Source organism: Fringilla coelebs (assembly GCF_963513975.1).
Source record: "Fringilla coelebs genome assembly, chromosome: 22".
NCBI lineage: Eukaryota > Metazoa > Chordata > Aves > Passeriformes > Fringillidae > Fringilla > Fringilla coelebs.
The window spans coordinates 6,460,119-6,484,534 of NC_140048.1; the positions used below are offsets into that span (position 1 = coordinate 6,460,119).

The following is a 24,416-nucleotide window of genomic DNA, read 5'->3' on the forward strand; positions in this document are numbered from 1 at the left end:
TCACCTCCTGGACAAAAGAAGGTTCTTCAGTGCCATATGAGAATATAAATTAAGTTGCAAAAATCTTTACAATGCGACAAAGCCTCATTTTGTTGCCATTTAGAACAGCCTAAAGAACAAACAGTAGGTCTTCTTCCACTCTGCAGCCTGCACATATGACATATGCAGGAAAGGGCAGGTGCAAGGTGGTGCCACAACAGCCATCAAGCCCTGTCCTCCACAGCCCCTTTCAACAGGAAGCACAGAATGCTGGACAATATGGAATTGTCTGCCAGGTCTGGGTGTGACCATCAGAAGCTCAGCCCAACAGCTCTTCCAGCACACTCTGTCCTCTGTTCTACCCAGGGCAAGGGCAGCTCCTCACTGATCTGCCTCTCACCTGGGAACCCCTATTGCAGGCCCAGTACAGGGGGCTCACATACACCAAGCAGCCTCCTCAACTCTAAGATCCTCCCACATGGGATCAAGAACAGTCAGAGCCTGCCAAATACTCCATGTCAGTGTTGTCCAAAGCCATTGTCTTCCTTGGCCATACCCACTGACAGAAAAACCTACCAAGCCTTGCTGCAGGCAGGTGGGTTTGCTGAATGATTTCACTGCTTTGTTATCAGATAATTGCTTTTTATGACTATTCCATGTTTTCCAGAGTTCTCCTCCAAGGAGCAATGCTGCAGGACTCCTATGAGTCCACATGAAGAGGAGAAGGAGTCTTTACACCCCAGCCCTGTGTGCCTGCAAAGCCAGGCAGTGGGGGCAGGTGTTTGTGTGTGTGGACCAGCTTTGGAGCCACCATCTCTGACAGGTAGGTATCCCTCTGAGATGTGGGAAAGGCCAAGGCTGGTGACCATGCACAGGGGCTGCAGAGCCATTTGGTGGGCTGGAAGAGCCAACTTTCAGCCTCTGTGCCAGAGGAATCCACAACAGAAACAAAGACTTCTAGCCTTGATTGTCCAAGTTGGCCAGTGACATATGCTGTGACAGTTCTTCTGAGCTGCCAGCTGAATACAGAGGGAAACCAGTTCTCCCAGAGGACCAGCACACACCAGGCTGGATTTGCCATGGGAAGAATTTGGAAGAAATACTTGAAGACCATTGCCTGAGTCAGGCCAGGCATCTGGATGGCTCCCAACAACTCTGCCCTTAGGTCACTTTACAATCAACATGGTGAGCTGTTAAAAGAATTCATTATTGGTGTCTCAACACCCCTGGACCAGAGCAGCTAAAAATCTATATGAACGAAAGGCTCTTAAAACCATCTGCACACTGTTTATTCTCTGCAGGGACAATAAAGAAAAGGAAATACTGAAAGCAGTGAGAAAAAAGTGTTGAGAGTCATGAAATCTATAAAGTGTAAAGAGAGATGTGCCACATTTAGCAGGGATTATGTCAAGCAGCATCCTGAGCCAGGAGTGCTGACAGCACACACGCGCTGCCTTCGACAGAGGAAAATAGGTCATATGTGACCCCAAACATGCCAGCAGAGCTCCCAGCAGCACAAGCAGAAAACCCAAATTTCAGCACTGCCCACAGGCAAGGTTAATGGTCCTGGATCCTATGGAGAGTATGAGCCATATGAGAGAGCAGGACCTTTAAAACGTGCCTTGAAAGTCTAAACAAGGTCTTGAGAGGACTTTTATTTGCAACAAGCACAAGGGGAGAGGACAGAACTTTTGCCACCAATCACAGCTCTGGGCAGTTGCTTTTCCACAACCTCCAGCTCCCATGAGCTTCTCTTCCATGGGGAGCCTCAGTCTCATTTCCCAGCAGCCAGGACATCCTGGCAGCAGCATCCACCCATGCAGTGGGACAGCTCTCACACAGAGCACACTGGAAAGAAGGCTCACAAGGTAATGGCCTAGCACAGTGAATTAATTCCAAAGCACAATTGTTTTCAATTTTCATTTAAACCCAACCTTACCTAATCTCACTTTAACGACATAGGAAATGGAAATTCCCTTAATAATGTAAGTTATGAATATTTATTACCCTATTTTTTACCTGAAAATGGGGTAATTCAATTAATTTTACTATTAATTATTTAATACAGAATTAATATACTGCAAGATCCTAACTTTTCTTTACAATGCCGCTGATATCCCAGATAGGGGATGTTCCTTATGCTGGACTGATGGACAGGTAAGGCACAGGGTGTGCTTCCTGGGCAATGGGCACCTGGACAGGAGGTGGGGAGACTCCAGGGACTGCACCCATCCTGCTCTCACCGTGGAGTAGGGCTGGTACCCCCAGCAATCCCCCTGTGTCCTTTCCAAGACATGAAGCAGGAAGGCGTAGAAACACATCTGAACTGCATTCCCAGATGGAAAACTGACCTTGCAGCTTCTGAGCACAGCCAAGGCTTTTCCATTGCCTGGGGCCCACTTGTGAAATAGTGACGTCACCTCGGATCGCTCAAGAATATTTTTTAAATACTGTACAAATGCTAATGACAAAAGGCACCTGGAAACAGAGAAGCAAAGTATCTTCCTCTGGCAGAATGCTCCTGGACTCAGAAAATTGACTTTGTCATTGAAATTACAAAGTAAATAACAATTAAGTTCTACTTGATATATAAATGTCAAGTAATTTTGTTTTTGTCATCGTGATTTGCATTTAAACTTGGAAATGTCAGCCACTTGGCCCTGCTGCATTAGCAGAACGCTTCCCCCGCCCCGCTGCCGGAACACCCGCTGCGGATTACCCGGCACATCATCAAGGAACCAAACACCATCCCAAGGCAGCCTCAAGGTCGCTGCTCGCGAGGTGTACTCGCTAATTTATGTTGATCAACTGGAGCGCTCAAAGGACTGTTGTAATAATGCTCCAGTATCTTTATATCAGTGTTTTCAGTCCATTGGAGTCGCTCAACAAGAAGTTTCAGATTAGGGACCTTTTGTGAAGGTCTGTCATAGCTCCTTCGATGGCAAGAGGGCCTCCCCTCCATGCCCATGACTAAAACAATATCCATCCTTGCTGAAACTTTGTTTGGGAAAGAGTTGAAAACATTCAGAATGGTAAGCCTGGCTCCAAACCAGCTGGTCCCTCATTGCCAAGCTCTGCCTTAGCTCAGAGACCTGTGAGGCACCACAGCCCAGCCTGGCCTGACCCTCTGCAGCAGTTCCTTCACTGAGCTGGACAGCACCAAAACCCCATCACCAAGATCAACCCTCTGCCCACAGCTGCAGCAGCACCAGCTCCCACAGGCAGCATCCAGCCGTGCCCAGAGCCCCATGGCACCCATCCAACAGTGACTCCTCACAGCACACTATACATCATTGTATTAGGAAACTCTCTGTGTGTCAGTGGTGCAATTAATTTTTATTAATTTTGTGAGATGAAATTAGTAGCACCCACAGCAGCAAACAAAGAACGGGGAGTGTTCCAGTTCAGTGCCAAATCGATGTCATTAATTCTGTAACACCAGGAGCCCTGATTGTAGCAACTCAGCATTTAACTCTTCCAATTAATTTTTATATTAAAAAAAAAAGCCACAGAAAACGAACTGAACAATTTCAGAAGGACCTTGAACTCCTGTCACAACTTTCCTTCTCCTGGGACATTCTTTCTTCCAAGTGTAAACACACAAGAGGAAGGCAAGGAAATGTGTCTGCTGCTCTCTTTGGAGAGAGCTGCGGCCACAAGGAAATGCTCATCAGAAAATTATTTTCATGCATTGCCTTTAGCAAACCAAGCTCTTAAAATCAGAAGATGCTGCCACAAAAACATTTATAATTTCTTATCATTAATGATACCATGTAGAGCCAGACTAGTTAATGTGTTTTCTGACCCCTTAAAAGGCTTCTCTGGCAAAGGCTCAGCCAGAAATTGTTTTAAATTAATTCTGAAACTGGGATTACCAACCCAGAAAAAACTATTGCTAATATTAACTGAATTACCTGCTGTTCTGCAGCCAAGGAGAGCCTCACAGCTGCTACCAGCAGGAATGATCCATTCAGGGCCCTTCCACCACCATGGCAGCTCCAGGTCTTGGAGAACCACTGAAAAAACAATTGGGTTTCCCACACCTCCTTCCTAGGTGCTACACATTTTAATACAACAAGCAAATGCATTACTTACCAATGTCACAAAAATACACAGTCTTGGGGGGAGGAAGCCCACAAAAGTAAAACAACACAGCTCTTTTGTTCCCATATTTCATGGAAAGCAGGTCCTCTGTGTGCCCCAACTGCAGCTGCACTGCAGAGGTGCAGAGAAGGCCTCCACGTCCATCCTCTCTTCAGCTGGGTGCTGGGAACACCTGGAATCAATCTGTGCTATTTGTTAGGGTGGCACTGCTCCCCGTGTCCCACTGTGACCTCTGTCCCTGCTCATGGCAGCAGGAGGTGATGCCAAACCTGGAGCACGCTGCTCCGGGCGCCTGCGGCACCGGCCCCTGCAACGGATGATGCTGGGATGCAGGATGCTAGAATAGGCTTTTCTCTCACCTGGGTCCCAGCAGGCTCCTTCCAATGGCCCAGCCCTCTGCAATAGGAAAGGGGTGATTGGGAAAAAGAAAAACAGCAAAAGCCCAGCAAGACCAGAAAGCAAGAGTCGTTCTCTGCGTTAGTGAGACGTATGGAGCCAGAACATAGCTGAAACAGCAGGAAAACATCCACAGCCAAAACTCCATGTCTGGGTTCCCAGGGGAGCGAGAAGTTAAACATTTATGGCAGCACGAAGAAGACATGACATTTACTGAATAATAAACTGCAAACATGTCTGTTAATGCAGCTTTTTGGGACCTCCTCACCATCAAACACTTAACCCCAGCAAGGGAAACACCAGAATGCAAACAATCCCCGTGCCTGCCTGTGAACAGGCAGCACATGGTGGGGCTGGTGCCTTTTGATTTATTTAAAGTTAGAGGCAAGGGAGCTCTGTCAAGATAAACAGCCCGTGACCTTGCTCAGAGACTTCAGATCTGCTCATCTGAAGGGATACAATTAAATCCTGAGCAATCGGGTTAAAACTTTAACCTGCCAAGACTGTAGCTGTTCCATTTTTAATCAATCTGATTTCATTCAATAAAATGCTCATTAAGGCAATTAATGAGAGTTTGGTGTCACAAGCCATCAGGCGTGACTGGGAGTTTCCACTTGGTGGTCAAGGCATTGATCAGTGAGTCAAGTCATCAGCGCGAGAGAGTCAATGTGCTGAGCAGGAGAACATTACCTGGTTTTGGGGGAGGTTGTTAGCCACTCCTCATGCTTTTCAAACGTTATTAAATAAGCTGCAATTTCCTGAAAGAGAAATGCAGAAAGAAAACAGAGTTACTTGCATGGCTGTGCTGGGAACTGGAAAGTTTTATAACAGAGACATGGAGCCGCCTACCCCAGGGCCAGGCTGCAGCTGAAATCGGGTTTTGACTGACAGAGCGCACTCAGTAAATGTTCACATCCACGCCACCAAGGCCAGGCTTAAACAGGACAATGAAGAGATGCAAATGAGGAAAGGCATTAACATTTTTCCAGCACAGAGAATTTGCTGGTAACTGTGGTGACCACGGCATCGCCGAGAGCCCGGTATGACGTCAGGAAGCAAAGGGGAGGGGAGCGACAATACGGACACAGGGAGCTAAATAAAATATTTATAAATAGAACAGCATCACTGCAGAGAGAATTACTGAATTATTAATCGTTGCCATAAAAAGCCAGCGGGTGACATCAACATAAGTCATTGCTCCCACTTGCAGGAATGATACGGGCGATTACTTCCAGATCAGAACCGATTTGTTTGCAGGAAATTATCGGCGCCAGCGACATAATTCACGACAGGACAGTGCCTGTAAACAGGCCTGAGAACGGGACAGACATTCATCCATTTCCTGGGTACAAATCCATGGTGGTCACAAGGTGACAACTGCCACCACACCAGCAGTGCCGCGATATCTAGAGATGGCCACAGACTCCTGAGACTGTGCTGAAAATAAGCCCCCTACGATATACTCAGAAAAATGTAGGGTTTTGATGGTTATCTTCCAAAAATTATCACCCAGGCCTCTCAGAGGGGCCTGCACAGCAAAAGATGAACAAGTGAGGTCAGTGAAACTGCCTTCAACGTAGAAATGCCTCAAATCAGACTCCCAAACCACATGCAGTATCATCTCCAGAGCCACTGCAGCAGAAGTGTCCCCAGGCTGTAATTCCCAACAGCACAACACACACCAGTGCCAGGGCTTTCCACCAGGAGAAGTGTTTTTATTATTTTTTTTTTAGCTAGCTCTATATAAGGGCTGTCGCTTACAGTACCAAAGCTAAAAACCCCCACAATGCTCTCCAACCAGCTGGCCCAAGCATCTGCTAGAGCCACAAAATGCAATTATATTACTCCCAAACGAGACGTAAAAATATCTTGTTTCCAATACTCTAGGTTTTAAGACTCATACTTAATGTCCTCTGGGCATTGCGGCGGTGCCAGATCTCCGTGTTATGTACTTTATTAGAGCTGTGTGAATGTCATATTAATGACTCCTGACCAACATGTTTACACTGCAAATAAATTCTCCTGGAATACACCAATGCACCCCTTGTTTCCCAAGGCAGTCTCTGCAGGTTTAAGGGATCCCCATACACACAGATGACAGAGCAGTGACACAAAGCTCCAAAAACTTCTCTTTTTAATTTCTGGCTAGTGGCTAATGGCTGAATAAAACTCAGCATCAAAGAAAGCCTGTGCAGACCTCCAGCACCGCCACTGATGACTTTCTCAATCCTCACAGTTTCATAGCAGCTGCACCTGAATCAGATGCAAGTGCTGAAATCTGGACAGTACATGGTCAAAAAGTCTGACCCCAGATTTCCAACAGACTAAAACCACCAAAGAACTACATAACTAAAATTCTTCAGAAAATATGGAAAAAGATCTCTGGGGTTTTTTAAAGCCAGTGCAGTAATTCCACCAGAAGTGCAGCAATCAGCAGAGCTCTATTCCCAACCCATCCCACGTTATGTATCCTCAGCTCACTATGCCACAAACCAGTGTCACCTCTTGCTGTACAGTGAGATGAGCTCTGGAGAGACTGAGGAACACTTGGGAGTTCCCTGCACATTCTCTTCAGCACCAGGCAAGCAAGCATTTACAGAAACAAGCCCCTTCAATGCCTAGATGGTATAGGGGGTTCAGGTTAGTCTGTGATTTTGCCTATTCCTACTAAAATTCAACTGCTGTAAGGAGAATTAAGCCATTTTTAATTTTTGTGGCTGAACAAACACATTGTTATGGCATAGAAGCCCAAAGTATTTCAGGTGAAGGAATTCAGCCTTGCCCATGGCTCATGCACTCTGCTCCTTCCAGCCATGTCAGGCACATGTGAAAACCTAATCCCAAATCATCACCAGCTAGAGGAGCTACAGCAACAAGAGGCTCTCATGAGAGGCAGAACATGGGTTTCCAGGAATTCTGCTGGCCTGTCACACTCATGTTTGGGCAGAGGAAAGGCAAAGCTGCCAGTCAGTGCCACAGATATACACTGGGGAAGGAGGATGTGCTTCTCTGCTGCAAAACCCCTTTAAACCTATTCCTTATATGTTCTGCTTTCTGTAACTACAACTTCGTGTCAGCTCTGCAGAAGAAAGTGCTCAGCCCAGCACAAGTGGTTGATCAGAGGTTTGCATGAGATGCCTCTGTCCAGTGGCTCCCTGTCTACACAGGACAGGCAGGGCACAGGCAGGGCTGGGGTTCAGCAGCTGGTCTGAGTACCCTGCTGCCACACCAACACCCTTTTTCCCTTTGAAAAAAGAGGGAAGAAATAGATTTATCACCAGAAGACACAAAGTCATTAAATAATTAAAAACAAAACTATGGGCACAATAAAAGCCCTCTGATAAAACCCTGCATTTTAATGCGTGTTAATTCCCCTAATGATTCTTTCTGTGTCTCACAGGGTCAAATCAATGTCCTCACAAAAAAATCCAATTATATCCCATTCATCGTATCTTTGGAGCAAGGCTATTGTTTGCTTTTGTCTCCTATCAACTATCAAACCCTTTTCCCATTGCTTCTTGCCCGAGACTACAAGCAAAAGACAGCATGGCACCAGCAAGGTCAGACAAGACAGAGCTGGCTCTGAAACCCCAGCTGGTCCTGGCTCCTCTGGGATTGCACAGCAAGTGACAGAAACCAAGGGACACATGCACGTGACACAAACGCTCGGCCTCGTCACCAGCGAGTCCCCCTGCAGCACCAGCCAGGCCAGGTGGCACTAGGTGGACCCCAAGGCCACCCAGGTTCATCTCCATGGGCAAGGGCACCACACACCATGGGCAGCAGCCCCTGTGCCAGGATGTCCCACCCAGACCCACATCCCTTCTATCCCAGCTTTAAAATTGCTGTCAGCATAAACTGAGTGAGCTTTGCTGGGGAAGGGTGAATCACTGAAAGTTGTGTGGATCCAGCCCCTCTTCCAAATGTGTTGGCCAATGTCAGGGCAATGCTCAGCACGTGGCTTTCCCTCTCTGAGTGCCTGCAGGACTGAGCCCACCACTCACACTGGTGAGAACAAGAGACTGATCCCTTAACTGATCCCTTGACTGATCATCTCAGGGAATCACACCATAAAGCAATGAGATTATTTAACATTCAAATCACTCAAGTTGTGTTTCATCCTAAACTTGGTCAGGTAATTCTGTGTTTAGTTTAGACTTGGTTGCTCGGGCTGAAAGCATTTTATCTAGCTGCCCATTTATTTTTATTTTGCACTTGCCAGTTTGTTCAGATTATTAGTGCAAATGCACCAGGCAGCCACCAGCTGGGAAGTCCAGCGAGCAGCATGAGACAGGACACAAGCAGCTCCACCACCTCCAGACAACTGCCACCAAGGATGTTCCCACTGCTCCCTCAGCTCCGTGCCAGTGTGGCACCACTCAGCCTGGCGTTCCTGGCTCAGGAATGATGGCAGAGCCACCACACACTCCCCAGCCAATGCTACGTGACTGCAGCTCCTCAGACACTTCAATATTTAATGTCAGCACGTAACAGCCCAGAGCTGTGGCACATGGGCGACCTGATCTCACCCATCACGGTGAGGAGGACGAGAGGCAGCCAGTGGCACAGGGACAGGGACAGCAGGGAGGAAGAAGCTCCCTCAGTGCACTCAGTGCTGCCCAGCAGCTGCTGCAAAGCTGTTTGTCTCCATGAACTAGAGAGGACATGGCCACAAAGCACGGGACAGACCGACATGTGGTATTTCTGTCCCCTGTCATTGGGAGGAAATGATGAATCTGAGTCCATGTTCTTAGAAGGCTAATCTATTATTTTATGACCTATATTATATTAAAGAATACTATACTAAACTATACTAAAGAATACAGAAAGGATACAGACAGAAGGCTAAAAGATAACAATGAAAAACTCTGATGACTCTCTCCAGAGCCTTGACACAGCTGGATGGAGATTGGTCATTAAATAAAAACAATTCACATGTTGGATAAACAATCTCCAACCACATTCCAAAGCAGCAAAACACAGAAGAAGCAAATGAGATAATAATGTTTTCCTTTTTCTCTGAGGCTTCTCAGCTTCCCCGGAGAGAAATGCTGGGCAAAGGGATTTTTCCAGAAAATGTAACAGTGACACCGACGGGCAGGGATCTGGTGGTGTCAGAGGTGCCAACTCTGCCCTCAGCTGAAGGGTTTCCAGTGAACACACACATTTTTTGGTAGAAAAAGAGTAAGTTAAAAAAACTCTGAAAAGGACAATTAATGGGTTTCCTAAAGCCATGGACTGAGTGTTGGTTCCTTCCTCCCAGCTCAATTCCCTCCAGGTCATCCTGCATCATCACAAGGTATCGGCAATTCCCACCTCACCTCTCAAAATAAAAAGAGAAACTGTAAGGGAGAAGGATTGTAGGATTCCCTAGGTCAGGCAGCTCTGGTCACCATCTGGTCTCAAAGCAACATGTAATTCATTAAAAAAAAAAGCAGTCTGAATTTCAAGTTATTACTTTGTATGAATTATACACACCCGAATTAATAAGCCTGAATCTATGCATGTGTTAGGAGAAAGCAGAAGAGTTTCTACTCATCCCTAGATTTAGACCACAGAGTTAATAAAGCTGCAATCTCTTAAGCAAGCACATTTATTCTCTTAGGAATTCACCACGTCCTCTCTGCTATAAAGACAAATTCCAGCCCATCACTTCCTTATCGTCCTTCTGCTCTAAAATTAAAATAAAAATTCATGTTGACTATGGACCATCTTCTCAGCTGGGATTGAGCCGTTTTCATTTTCTACCCATACCCACTCTCAAAGCTATTAATATTCTGAATATCCCAACTACAAACTGCTCCAAACACCACAGAGAGTGGGCTCACACCACCTTCTTCAGCATCATGGGAACAAAAATCAAAATCCCACTGCATTTGCCCAGTGGTTTGGCCTAAATCAGCAACACTATCAAAGGGATATTGCTCATGAGCTGGGTGAAACAAGGAGCAGGAGAAAGGCAAAGCGAGCCCACGAGTGTCCAGCAGGGACAGGAGGGACATGAGAGGGTCAGGTGACTTCAGACAGACAACATCTGTCAGTGACAGAACACTCCTACACCAGAATGTTTCACTGCCATTTCAGGCAGTGCTTGGTTTGGTCTTGAAGCATCACCTGTCTGCAACTTCTCAGAGCAGAAACATTGATCAGCCTATGCTGAGGCTGAGAAGGGGATAAAGCTCAAATATTGCTGCTGTTTTGCTGACAATCTGTGTCAGCAGTACAAGCTGTGGCCAGAGATCAGAGGTTGCCCAGGGCTGCCCAGCCAGAGCACGTGTCAGGCTGGACGTGCATGGATTTGGTTTTCTAACTCATGCCATGATTTTCCTGCCAAGTGCAGAGGCATTTATTCATACCTGTGGAAATATCACAGACTGGCTGAAGCCAGACCCTTGCTCTGTTGCCCTAATGGATGAAACCCTCACCATTTTGGGGCCCAAAGTGTTGCCTTCCCTTGGTTTGCAGAGGGCAGGAGGTGGCTGCTGCTGTCCCCCGTACCCAGCCAGCCTGGCTGGGCTCACCTCTGCAGGAAAAGGCCTGAGGGCAGCCCTGGCAGCACTGTCTGGTGCCACAGGACAGTAAAGTCACCAAGTGGGAAATGCTTGTGGTTTGGGAGATGCTTGCCTCGGTTCCCTGCATGGCAGTGAGCAGCAGGATTGCAGGAGGGGGGATGTTTTCATTAATAATGGTGTCTCACCAACCATCTGCTAAAGGTCCACACTATTAATTTAACAGGAAAAAATGGAATAGATTACTCTACAGTTTTCAATTAAAGTACATGATGTCTTCAAACTGCAATCTTAATTAGATATTATAGGGTGACATTTAGGAATCCTGAGCTGTGATGGCTGATCAAGTCATCTGACTGCGACGGTGTTCTGCAGCATTGCTGGGGCCTCGTGCACCCAGCACCCTCAGGAGGGCTGTCTGCCCTCCAGTGATGGAGCAGCTCTGACAAACTCCTGGGGTTAAAGGACCACAACAGTGAAACCCATGGCAGCCCTGGCACAACAAAAAAAACCAGCTGTAAACTGGAGTGGACACAGTCCCAAAGAAAACTTAGGGAAAGGGGCAGAAGAAAGGGACAAAAGTACACAAAGTGAAAAAAAAATAGTAGCAAATGGACAACTCAAAGACTATTTTCAGGGTTAAACCTAATATGAGAAAATTAGATTTGGACAAGAAATAATTTTCTCTAAAACACATGAAAAGGAGAAGGGAAAAAACCCAATCAAGAGCACAATCAGTGACTAACAGGCACTGGAGCTGAACAAGATCTGCACAGCTCCTTCACCTGCCAAACACATGGACAAGGGCAAACTGAGACACACACTGGGTCTTAAGAAAAGCAAAAGCATAATGGGCCACAACTGCCCAGCCATGGCTGCCCTGAACCACTTGGAAGTGCTGTTAGTCACAAGTAAGAGCAAAGTCAGCCCTTGCATCAGCCCATGCCTAATAGGATTAGGATGGATTTTATCTTCCATTTAGGCCCCACACTGAGGGACAGTTAGTGAAACAGAGCAGTAACCAATAACGCCCAGTCCTGAGTTACTGGAAAACACCCACAGGTCATTATGTGATTTTTTTTTTTCTTTTAAATGTCCTTGGACTAAACCCTGTGATTTAAAGAACCATAAACACTGGCATCCTGCTGGTTCAGTTCACTTGTCCTCTGAAGCCTGAAAAAGTCAAAGATGCAATGTGATTAAAAAAAAAAAATCACTAAGATCCCTGTGTTTATGATGCATTAATTACAGCATTATAGCAAAAACCTCAATTTTTGTACACAATTTGAACAGTCACATGGCTTGAAGATGCCAAAGAGCATTCCCCTGCCACAGAAAGCAGGAGGAACACGGTATGTTCTGCAGCTCTCCTGCACCAAGTGGCAAAGTCTAACTGCATCACAGGGCATGGAGCAGGTCCCTGTAAACCTGCCCATGCCATGGCCTCCCCCCAGCCTGGATGGTCCCTCCTGACCTGGGGGGACACCCCAGTGCCACTCTTGGCAGTGGGACAGCTGTGCCCAACAAGGTACCAACACCAGGGCCTGCTCCATTTGCCTGCTCTTGCATGGAGACAGCAGGAAGCCCTTCCAAAGTCCCTCATTAAAAGGGAAATATCCCCAGAAATTGCCCCTTTCTACAGACTGCTCACTCCCATATGCTCTGACATAATAATGTGCCACAGTCCTGCAAAACTGTCTTTTCAGCATGTTTTTGCATTATGCCTAATTCTGTCCCACGTAACGACAGCTCAATGCAGGGTCAGATATAAATCTGGCTTAAGAGACTCTCACCAGGAATTCATTTAAAACTGTAAATGTTAAAAGATTCTGCCGCTGATTTATGGCATTTTCTTATTTCAAACAGAATTAAAATCCTTCTTAAAATATACATATTCAATCATGATAAAAGCTGCATTCAAATGATGCTGCTGGTCAGACTGAGAGCCACAAAGCCCAGAAATCTGGGAATAGCAGGGGAATCCAGGAATAGCAGGGACTGGGACATATTAATGGTTCGACCAATGCTCTGCTGTCATGCCACCACCTCAGTCTCACATCTTAATTAGTGCAAATAGGAGTCCTGGATGCTGGTGCTTTCATGCTCCATCTATCCCACTCCAGCCCAAGCACATGGATCCCTTTTCCTGAAGATCCAGTTGAACACAGAAGTTGCTGTACCTAAAGTCATTACTGAATGGGTTTATTCATTTTCCATTGTTTACACTGAAGGCTTTCCCAGCTCTGTCAATACCACACAAGTGTCCTGTATCATTGTGCAAACAACATTTAGTGTTAAAAAAAAAAATTACCCACACTACTCATTATCATCATTCCTGTAAGAATTGTTCATGTTTTGCATTTGTGAACAGACAACACCACAGAGCCTCGAGTTGCACATCACAGCCCTGTACCCAAGCATGGCCAGGCTGACAAAAACTCAGGAACAATGTCTGGAATGAACCTGTGCAGGACCAGTACAATTCACAAAGAGGTTTTAAGCATTGAAGATGCCTAAAGAACCACAGTCTGTGAGAGGGTCATGGTTTCTGGCTGTCCTTCCTGGAGGCACATTGCCCAACCTGTACAGGAGCCCCTAATCTCATGCTGCTCCACTCAAATAAAAAATCTAAATGGAAGGACTAATATCAAATACAAGAGTAAACAAGTAGAAGCAACCAGAAAAAGCATTATTAAGACATTTATATAATGAATTGTTCATTATTCAGAAGGCACAGAGCCATTAGCAGAAAGCCAGGGCCCTCTGCGCTGCACTGCAGGAGATGCCTCTGACACCTCAGAGTGGTTCTGAGTCAGGCCCAAGCCAGTTGTGCTGATGTCCCCAGCTCCTGGCTGGTGCTGCTGGGTTGGTTGGTTTTGGCAAGGTTTTTTGGTTTGGGGTTTTTCTTCCCAGATCTTCCCTAGTAAATTCGGAATCACAGACTATTCTGAGTTAGAAGTCAAACTCATAACTGAGTGACCCATATGGGGATTGAGCCTGTGACACTGGCATTACTCACACCATGCTTTAACCAGATGATCTCAGGGTCACTTTGATGGATTCTTCACAAAATCAGGAACAACAAATCCATTTTCTGGAGGCAGCTCCCAAGTGTCCATCAGCTCCAGTAAACTCACAACACTCAGAGCTGTCATCAAACCATCCTCCCTTCTGTGGGGGCATGAAAGGGAAACATTTCTGGCCCATGTCAGGATCCAGCCATGATGATTAACCAGGGTCTGTGGCCTGGGGGGCACAGCAGGTCTGCTCCCAGAGTGGCTGGCAGTTGCCAGCTGGCTCCCATCTGTGGAAACTGCCCCTCTGACCTGGAATTATTGTGTGTGCTGGCACTGCAAGGAAACAACCATTAAACCAGAGCACCATCAGGGAACTATAAATTCCTTGTGAGTTATTTCCAGACTTCCAAAAGTTTAGTTAAGCCTTGCCTTTAAGAGAACATATAAGAAAAAAAAATGACAAGGGAAAAAAATGACCAGAAAAAAGGATGTTTGTGTGAAAGAGCCATTTCCCATTCTGAGCAGTGCCAGGACAGCAAACTGCCCAGGATTCCCTGTATTTATCCTTGGAAAGGGGTTGACCAGAAGGCTGGTGAAAGGCAGGCCTGGTGCCATGTCATGCCAGTGACCTCTGGACTGCCAGCCCACAGAACACTGCTGCAGGCTGTGCTGGGGCTGCTGTGTCCTTTCTCACAGACAGCAGCCAGCGCAGAGCACGGATGCTGCTTCCCAAAGGTTAAACATCACAGGCGATTTCATGCTCTTTATATTTCTAAGTGTTGATTTTTAGTTGTTTTTTTTTTTTTTTTTAAATAATCATAAATCCCAACATCTGCTCCCAGGGTGGGAGCCCTTTGGCTCTGTGCTCAGCCAGGGAAGGGAACGTGGCTGCCAGCGGCTGCTGCAGGTGTTATTTTTAGTGCGACAGCTATTTACCAGCTCCACTCCCAGAGGGAATTCAGGGAGTAAAAGGGATGATGATGCATTTCTTACTAAATATAGAAAAGGGCAGAGTGGCTGCAGGTTCCTGCTCCTGCCAGGATGTGGCCTCAGAGAGGGGGATGCAGCCCCAGTGGTACCCGACCCTGCAGTGGGGCCACCCCAGCACAGGCTCCCCATTCACCACATTCCAGCTAACCTTCAAGCTGGTGTTTGGAAAAAAAGCTTTTTAAAAGTAGCTCTTATAACTAATTGGCTTCACTTTGAAGCCCTGATCCTGTAATGAATGGCTCCCAAAATCAAACAAAGCATTTTCAACACCAACAAAATTGCCGGTTATGAAAAGCAGAACGTTTTTAGGGTAATATTGACTTTAACGCTCTGTCAAGGCACATTGACAGCAGGATGAAAACAGCCCTCCCTCTGCTCACCCAGCTCAAATCCAGCTGCTGAGAGGGGACCCTGAACACTCGTGCCAGGCTGTGCTTTACATCCCCAGGAGTGGGCTCATTTCCTATTAGTTTATATACCTTAAAAAAAATTAAAATCTTGCTGATAAAAGAAAGGGATGTGTTTTAGAATTACTCTGCTCTTCTCTGGTTTTAAGCCTTTAAAGTTCTGGAAAGGCAATTTTGACATCCAGGAGCTCTGCAGGCCCAGACAGATGGGGATTCCTGGTTGAACTCCTTTTATATTTCCTTTATTGCTTCATATTTACCAACAACCTGGAAATGAGCAGCGTGAAGGTGCCACTCGAACATGACAGAAGGCATTTCTGAGTGAGGCTCAGACAGGCTGGAAAACCAGCCCAGAGCCCTGAACAAACTACAAAGTGGGCAAATGAGTGACACGACACAGAGTGGGTGGGATGTGAAAACCACAAAGTAATGGGGATTGGAAGAGCAAGATGCATTCATTATTCATCCAGCCTGTGAGGGTCGGCCTTAGTGGCATCAGGGCACAGCATGGATGTACCTGCATCACTGTGAGCCACACTGGTCACCCCAGATCCACTCTGTGCAACCACCCAAACCCCACCCACAGGATACAGAGATACTCATGTATCTATAACTCTATAAATCTATATACAGATACTGGAATCACACACTCCTTGGGATACTTCACTACCCTCTAGAGTTTCCTGAAACCACTTACAGAGCAGAATGAAAGTGCAGTTAAGTTGGGGAACACTAATGAAGTCACACCTTAATTGGGTATAATTGAGAGCCCAGCCCTGCTGCTGTTTGGATTATGACCAGCAATTTCTGGTCACGTGGAAATTAGCAGGACCAACCTGCTGAGAATGAAGTGCTGGTCACTCAACACCTGTTACAGCTCTCTCTGTTTCTGTGGGGGAAAGCACCAAGGTTCCCCCCTTATTTCCCAATCCTGAGGTTTTCACTGCCTTACTTTGCCCTGATTTACAGCAACCATCCGATAGCAGTGCCAGCTCAGGGATGCCACTCTCAAGGACACAACAGGCAGGTTCAGCATCCACAAGGGCAGCCCAGTCACAGCTCTGGAGGGGCCAGCAGTGCTGCACAGGGACCAGCATGCCACAAGGGACAGCCTGGCAGGCCCATGCCAGGGATGGGCTTTGTGCCAGGCCCAGCTCTGCTCCAGGAGTACTTCAGAACAGGGCAGCTCCCAGGCCCTGTGCATCGTGCTGCCAAGAGGAGTCTCTGGCACGCACAGACAGCTTCTTGTCTGCACTTAAAATACTACTTGATTAAAAAAAAAGGGGAAAAAAAAGGAAACAAATCGTGTTTTGTGGGACTGGGAGCATCAAGAGCAGACATGGCAGCAGAAGCAATGCTTACTCAAGCCACGCTGCCAAGCTGAAAACACTTCAGCTGTGCCTGTGTGTGCCCTGCCTTCAGCTGGTGTGGCTCCCATTTGCTTGACTCCAAATGGGGAGGAAAAATGCCATTTCCTCAGTGCCTACCCCAGAGCACTGTGAGGAGTGGTGAAGAAGAAAGGCTGTGCTGTTCCAGATACACAAAGAGTACACAGAAGTAGAAAAACGTCATCCCATCACTTAATATATGCAAATTATGTTAAATATTTCATTCATTAAATGGCTCAGGTTATTACAGAATTGTACCTTAAGCTGTTCGGAAAGTTCATTCTTCTTGCACTTGCTCAGTAACGTGAAATAACTGACTGAAATGAATATTTTACAGTTTGTGCAGACAGAACATTTATTAACAATTCTTTCCCTCTCAGTGTCCCTCTCCTAAGCAGGTTTCAGACACCATGTGACTTAAATTATCCAGAGGGAATGAATTTTGGTTTATTTTTAAAAGTTTGGTTTATTCCCAGTTTGGAAGAGCCCAACAGCCTGGAAGGATCCAAACACAACCCTGCTGGGAAAGAACAGACACAGAGCTCTTTCCCAAAAGCCGGTGGGGAGAGCCAGGGGAGAGGAAAGCAGCCACAAAATTTGGGGATTTTCCTTACTCTAAGCCCAGACAATTCCACTGCTTACAGGGAAAGAGCTCCTGCAACAGCCCATAACGTGCCACGGGTCCTCCGGGATTTCACAGGAGTAATGTGAAGTGACAGGGCTCTGGCTCCCGCCATCCCCTGTCCCTGCCATCCCCGGGCCAGCCAGACAAGGGGGAAGGGGTCACTACAGGCAACTCCAGCTGCTTCCAGCCTCACCAACAGCCCAGGCAGCAGCATGCTCCCCCATGGAGGCAGGGTCATTACCAGCTCCAACTAGAGGAGCAGGTCCCAATTAACCCACAGATGCCCCCTCCTCAGGGGAAGGGAAGGACACAACATACCCCAACATACACCCAGAAGACTGGCATCACACAGGCAGAGGCCCAAGGGGTAACAGAGGCAGCTCCACCAGCGCCTCCAGATGACTTTCCCTTTCGCACGCCATGGGCAGCTCCCAGGGAAAACCCACAGGGCTTCAACCCAGCTCCTAACACGGTGTGGCAGCCACGTCTCTATGAACTTCCAGGCTTAGAGGAGACAGATGGATAAAAATAATTATCACTGGAATGGTGGCTCTGGCATCTAAGTCAGTCCCTGGCCAGTGACCCAGGGAAGGCGGCTCCCTCTGGCAGGAGCGTGTCCCTGGGATGGAGGTTTACAGCCCCAGCAGACACCCTGCAAGCTCTCATCAATCTCGGCTGGGAAAAACCTTTCCATTTCCAACGGGAATATGCAAACCAGGCTCCGCACTGTAAATCTTCCTTTGCAGCACTAAGGAGATAAGTAGGACCTATTAACCTCCCATGTTATTTCCAACTTCATTATTGGAGCTGACACAGGGAGAGCACGCGGTGACGGCTCTTTTTGGCAGAGTGCATGTAAATCGCTTTCTCAAAGGAAATTACTTCTCTGGGCTGAATGTTATTAATCTAAATTCTCCCTTAGTCAAATTGTTGCCCGTAATAAATATGGAACAGGTTGCTACGCTCATCTCTGAGGGCATCCTAATCCAGCTGCAGGTTTTCCCCTCAATTTGAAGGAGCTCCTGAGGATCTCCTCTGTGAGAGCAGCTTTCACCCAAGGATGGGACCATCCACCCCAGTGTCGGCCAGCACACGAGCACCCTGTGATTTCATAATGAAAATGTATTTTGGCCCTGCCAGCATCGAGTGCTCCAGCAGTAAAGTGTGAGCAGGAGCAAGCCAGGGCCTGTGAGGCCAGGCAGGGGACACAAGGCATGATCCTTTTCCTGCAACATGATGTGGTGGCCTTTCATGGCCAATATCTTTATGGCTGGTGCTTCATTTATGTCAGCCTTGTTACCGTTAAAGCAGCTCAACTTACAGTGTTTAGGACTTTATGCTCTTTTCCAGGGGATATGCACTTGATATCCTCCTTGTGCAATTAAAAAACCCTGGAGTTTAAACACAAACAGATCAAAAAGCCCATAAAAAACAGATCCAAACCCAAACTGAACTTTGCCAGAGATGAAGCTAGGAATTTTATTTGCAGGGTATTCCTTCCTGCAATTGAAAACCAGGTCCTTGCCACTAAAGATCTTCCTAGAAATCCTCACAGAACACCCCTCCACAAAAAGCTACGATCCTTTCTGCTCAAAGGCACACTCCAGGTATGGAAGCAGATTTGGAACACTATAAATCCAGGGGCACACACAGCCCTTCTCCTCATTTGTTACCAGCCAAGTGTGAAAATGTTAATGAAGGCAGCAGTAATAATCTACGGGAATTTCCCAATTAAGATTTTGTTCACGTCCGCCAGCTCCCACTCCAACGCAGCCTTGGAGCATCCCCCCTTCCACCCAACAGCAGCCCTAATTGCCAGGCTCCATCCAGGCACTCTCACCCACCCACCCTGATGAGGGAAATCACTGCCACTCTATTAACTCCAACTTCTACTGCATGTATTCCTAGAAGAAAACCAATTCAGAGAGAGTGCGTGCCTACCCCCCTACACGAGTATGTTTGAAATACAACATGCTGAGAGCACTGAGTCAGGCAATACCACATCAGCCACTTTTACTGAAAAAAAGAAAAAAAAATTAAAAATTAAGTTTTGGGGGTGGCTTATGGCAGCCCTGGCTCGTGGGAAGCTGATGCCCAGGGTTCAGCAAGGCAAACCCTGGGAGCCTATCTGGGTGTCGGGAGCATATCTCTCTCCTGGAATAGCAGAAGGGAAAGAGACACCATGATAAAATGAAGGCATCCTCACAAATAAATTACTTTTCTACCACAGTCGTGTGATTTTTAATTTTCCTCTAATTTCAGGACTGCAGCACTGATATAAAACCCCTCTAAGTGTTTTAGGGAGATGGTAATGGTCCTATACTAAAATAATTCAACCAACACTATAATTTTAGTACCACTATCAAAATGAAATAATGGCTGTTTACTGTGTTACACCTTTCAAATGACCTTCATTTGAATACAAATTGTGGCTCCAAACTCCAAAAGCTGCTCCATTTCAGGAGGCAGCAAATAGAGGATGTTTACTCAGGGTTTACTCTGCCAGATTCCTCAGCATAACCACAAAGGCTTAATGTGTTTGGGGGGTTCTTTTCCTCTGAAGTTGCCTAAGACCAGCCTAAAGGACCCACCTGGATCTGACCAGAAGCCTGAGCCACAGCCCTTCACTCTGCTCCAAGCATGATGGGAATCACACATTCTGTTTTATCTGGAAATATTTACTGGGGATGAAACTCTTCACTCACAGCTCCCTCCCAACCATCTCACCCTAGACAAAGAACTAAGATTACTCTGCCAATAATCAGGTACCCAGATGAGAGGAAGAGGTGGATGGGTCCTGTCTCAATCTGGGCCTTGAGAACACTTTACTTGATTTTATTTTTTTACAGTTAGGCTCTGCCTGCCCATCACAGGCTCTCACACTGGTTTTGGGGACCAGTGCAGCCACAGAGAAGCTGTAGGTGCCCAAGCTGTGGGGACAGACCTGGGCAGCCCTACAGGTGCTGTTCTAAACCCCTGGGGCTGTGTGGCATTCACAGCTCAGCCTACACAGGCAGAGCAGGGGTGGTCACAGGCAAGGATTTGAAGAAAAAATTTCATTACAGATATTTGCTGATATTCATTCATACACCTGGGAACCCCAGTCTATCACCAGCTATTTCACTCTAATAATGAATTTCTGCCCTTTCATCAACATTAGTCAGAACAAGCTCTGAGAAAATTCCCATTTGGTGCCAGGAACATAACAGAAAACATTGACATGAATGGCAGCAAGCAAAGCCAAGCAGTGTGCCCAGCTGCAAGGCAACACAAGCTGCCATAACCCAAACTGAGCCCTTCCAAGATCACTCCTAAGAAGGGGAAGGGGAAAAAAGTAGAACAAAAAAAAGTTTATTTTTAAGGTGCCAGAATTTGTGCTACAAACTCCCTTCCTCCTGTGGACACCAAAGGGCCATGATCCCACAAGGATACTCCATGCTCAAGAGCATTCCATCCTCTTCCCCAGTTCTCAACAAACCAGTGGTGATCCAGGCACCAGGCTGAGCTCTGCTTTTGCTGCTGCTCACAACCCAAGTGCTACAGTGGGAAAATCCCACATGCCGAAAATACGGAGTGTCTGTAAACACTCCTGTTCCGAGACACCTACGTGTAATTACTCACTATGAGTGAGGAGGAGGAAGAAAAACCCACTTTTTGTTTTTAATTCTCTTCTTTGTGCATAGAAGCTACTGCAAGAGAAGCCATGGCCAGCCAGCATCTCTGGAGGGGAAGAGCAGCGTGTGGCCACAACAGCTGGAGTGAGGACAAGGGTTTGGACAGCAGTGCCATTTTGGGGCAGTAGAAAGGGAAATCCTTTCTAAAAAGGATGATCTCTGCCTTTCCCCAGAGCTGCCTTTCCTTGGCTCTCCCAAGGGCAGAGCCAAGCCAGCAGTGGATGCCCCAACTGGAGATCTTGACCGAACACCCACCTTCACTGTGGTGACATGTGGAGAAACAAAAGGAGTTTAAACAATAAGTGTTGTATAAAACATCTGAAAACAAGACAGATTAGTCATTAAAAATTAATTTTGGAAAATTACAGTCTTGTTAATAGACACTGTCGTGACTTTGCATGCTCTTTTTCAGGCAGGAGGGAGGAAGGGGACTCAAAACACATTTTACTGTATTTCAAAAACTGAAGAGGTAGATACCCCTGCCTTTGGAAGCCCATGTTCCTCTGTGCCATCCCAGTGCTGGCAGCATGGCCCTGTATGGTGAGGTGCCAAACAATCTGACCAGGGCAGGTGAGCACCTGCAACCCTGTGCTGAAACCCCCACCATGAACCTGCCTGTGGGATGCTCCAATGTTATTTTCATGTGCTCAACAGCGAGGACTATGCCAAAATACTCAAGGTCAAGAGACCAGCATGGTTCGAGGCAATCTGCACCTCTTAAAACAGTGACAAATATGTTATTTAATTTTAATGAGCTTTTTTGCATCTCCAATCTAATTACAGCATTATCAAGCACTGCTCTGAACTGCAGGTGGCTGCTCATTACTTGGGGTAAGGCTGTCACAAGCATTTTTCATGAATACTAAAAACTACCTCGTTTCACCACCCGCTCTGAAATATCCCCAGCTGATTGCTCCACTTCTGAACGTGGGGTTTGGTGTGGTTAAGAGAGAGCAGCACCCACAAGCACAGCTTTATGTGCCTGCCCAGCTGCTCTGGCCAAAACCCCCAGGGGAAATGCCACATCCACCAAAACCATGAGAGTTTTGGTGTGCAAGATACTCGTGCCAGAAGTGTCCCCCAAAAGCAAACATCTCCCTGTTCTACACACAGCAGTGAGGACACTCTGTGACAGGGCACTGAGGAAAACCCCTCACTTCCAGATGGCTTATTTTTTGCTTTCAACTAAGTGGGCTTTTTAAATCATTACTAAAAACAAGGAAACCTCCAATGTCAAAAGTATTTAGGCAAGATCAAAATTCTTCCCTTTTCCTCTTATAAGATTTGCAAAAAATCAGATTTTTCTGTTCCTTTTTGGCCAATTCCTTTGACCACCTCTCCTCATTGGCCACTGTCTCCTCCACACAGCACAGAGCTGCTGGAGCTCACGTCCAAAAGGCTCAATAACAGCAAGAATCAGATATTTTAATCCTCCCCAAATCCCCTTTTCCCTGCACGGTTTGGTGAGCACAGGCAACAAACAAGCGATAACAAAACCCCAACAGCAGCTTTTCCTTTTACAAAGCAGGAAGGCAAGCAGGACACCCCCCCTCAACAACCCCAAATCTTCATCCCTCAGGGAGGCAGGAATTGCCCAGTTCACCCTTGGATTGCCTTTTCCCCCCACCAAAAAAAAACTGGTCCAGCTTGTGGCAGCTCACAGGTCTGCCTGACTAGGAGCACTCACTGGCATCCAAGGGGCACAGGGGGGATGGCAGGGGACCAAGGGCTGAGGGGACACTGGGCTCTGCACCACAGGGACACCCCAGGAACACAAAGCATCCCAGGCAGGCTCCAGGCTTGTCCGAGTTCCCCTGGCAGCTTCATCAGTGCTCACTGACAGCAGCTGGGAGAGGCCACGGCAGCTGGGGCTGAGGCAGCTGGGGAGCAGCACCTGGGCCACCTCCAACATGCCAAATATGCACATGTGCACGTGTGTGTGTGTGTATGCACGTGTGTATGTGTGCATGCAGGTGTGCATGTGTGCATGTCTGTATGCATGTGTGTACGTGTGTATGCAGCTGTGTATGTGTGTGCATGCAGGGGGGTGTGTGTGTGTGTATGCAGGGGGGGGGTGTGTGTGCAGGTGTGTGTGTATGCAGGTGTGTGTGTATGTGTATGCAGGTGTGTATGCGTGTGTATGCAGGTGTGTGTGTGTGTATGCAGGTGTGTATGCGTGTGTATGCAGGTGTGTGTGTGTGTATGCAGGTGTGTATGTGTGTGTATGCAGGTGTGTATGTGTGTGTATGCAGGTGTGTGTGTGTGTATGCAGGTGTGTATGTGTGTGTATGCAGGTGTGCGTGTGTGTGTATGCAGGTGCGTATGCACGTATGCATCTGTGTATGCATGTATCTATCTGTGGGTATGCATGTGTCTGTGTGCATGTGTTTATCTGTGCGTGCACGTGTGTATCTATGTCCTGGCAGGTATCTCGGTGCCGGCATGTCCATGTAGCTGCACACACACACAGAGCAGAGCTGCCCAGAGCATCGCCGCCCCGTGTTTCACCGGCACACGTGAACGCTGGCGGAGGGGGCCGCGGTTGGTTCCCGGCGCCGCTGCGGCAGTCCCGGCGCGTCCCCCTGACCTTGCTGCAAACCGCAGCGGCCTTTGGGACGGGATCGCAGCCGCACGGCTGTGCAGCGGACGTGCCCGCACGCTGATGCCACCGGGGACCCCCGTCCGCAGGGACACCGGCCGGCGCTCCGGGGAATTCCAGCAGCGGGCTGGGAGCGCGTTCCCTGGCGGAGCGGGAGCTGCGGGAGGACCAGGGACAGGGCAACACGGGGGAGCGAGTGTGTGCAGAGACCCGCGCTTGCCCAGCCGGGCCCCGCAGGAGCACCCGGTCCCCCTCCGGCCGCTTCCTCCGGGCCCCTCTCCAGATAAGCACACTGACTTTAGTTAAAGTGTGTGCCAGCTGCAGCCCCACGACAGGAGCAAGCAGAGACGTGGCGCTGAATGATAATTAAATACATTCGCATCATCTGTCATTTTTTACTGCAGGTGCCGTGTAATAAATCCGAGCTTGACTCTTCTGTCAGCTGGCAGCGAACATGTTTTAACACCAAATCCCGGGGGAAGAATTCAGAATGGCTTGGCCTTGCACAGGGAGGAGCCGCCTGTAACAACGCCAAGTGGGTAACGCATACTTGATTGCTTTCATAGTATTTTTATTATTTTGGTGACACGTGCCTGATGTACTGTTTCAACCCCACTCCCAATGGGAAGGCAAACATTTTTCCACCACTGTCCTCCTGCCACACCCCAACCCTCCACACACAGCCCCAGCTCTGTTCTCCTCAGCCCTTAGCGCTGTCCCAGCATCTT

At 47.5% G+C, this 24,416-nt stretch overlaps 1 protein-coding gene across 1 annotated transcript in view; it reads right to left on the reverse strand.

Annotated features, from left to right (window-relative positions):
* Positions 1 to 24,416, reverse strand: part of CAMTA1 (calmodulin binding transcription activator 1) — a 225,276-nt gene that overhangs the window by 171,030 nt on the left and 29,830 nt on the right. Inside the window, exon 3 of the mRNA XM_084220356.1 lies at positions 5,170 to 5,237. Coding sequence (XP_084076482.1) covers positions 5,170 to 5,237 — 68 coding nt within the window. The remainder of the gene's footprint in view (positions 1 to 5,169; positions 5,238 to 24,416) is intronic.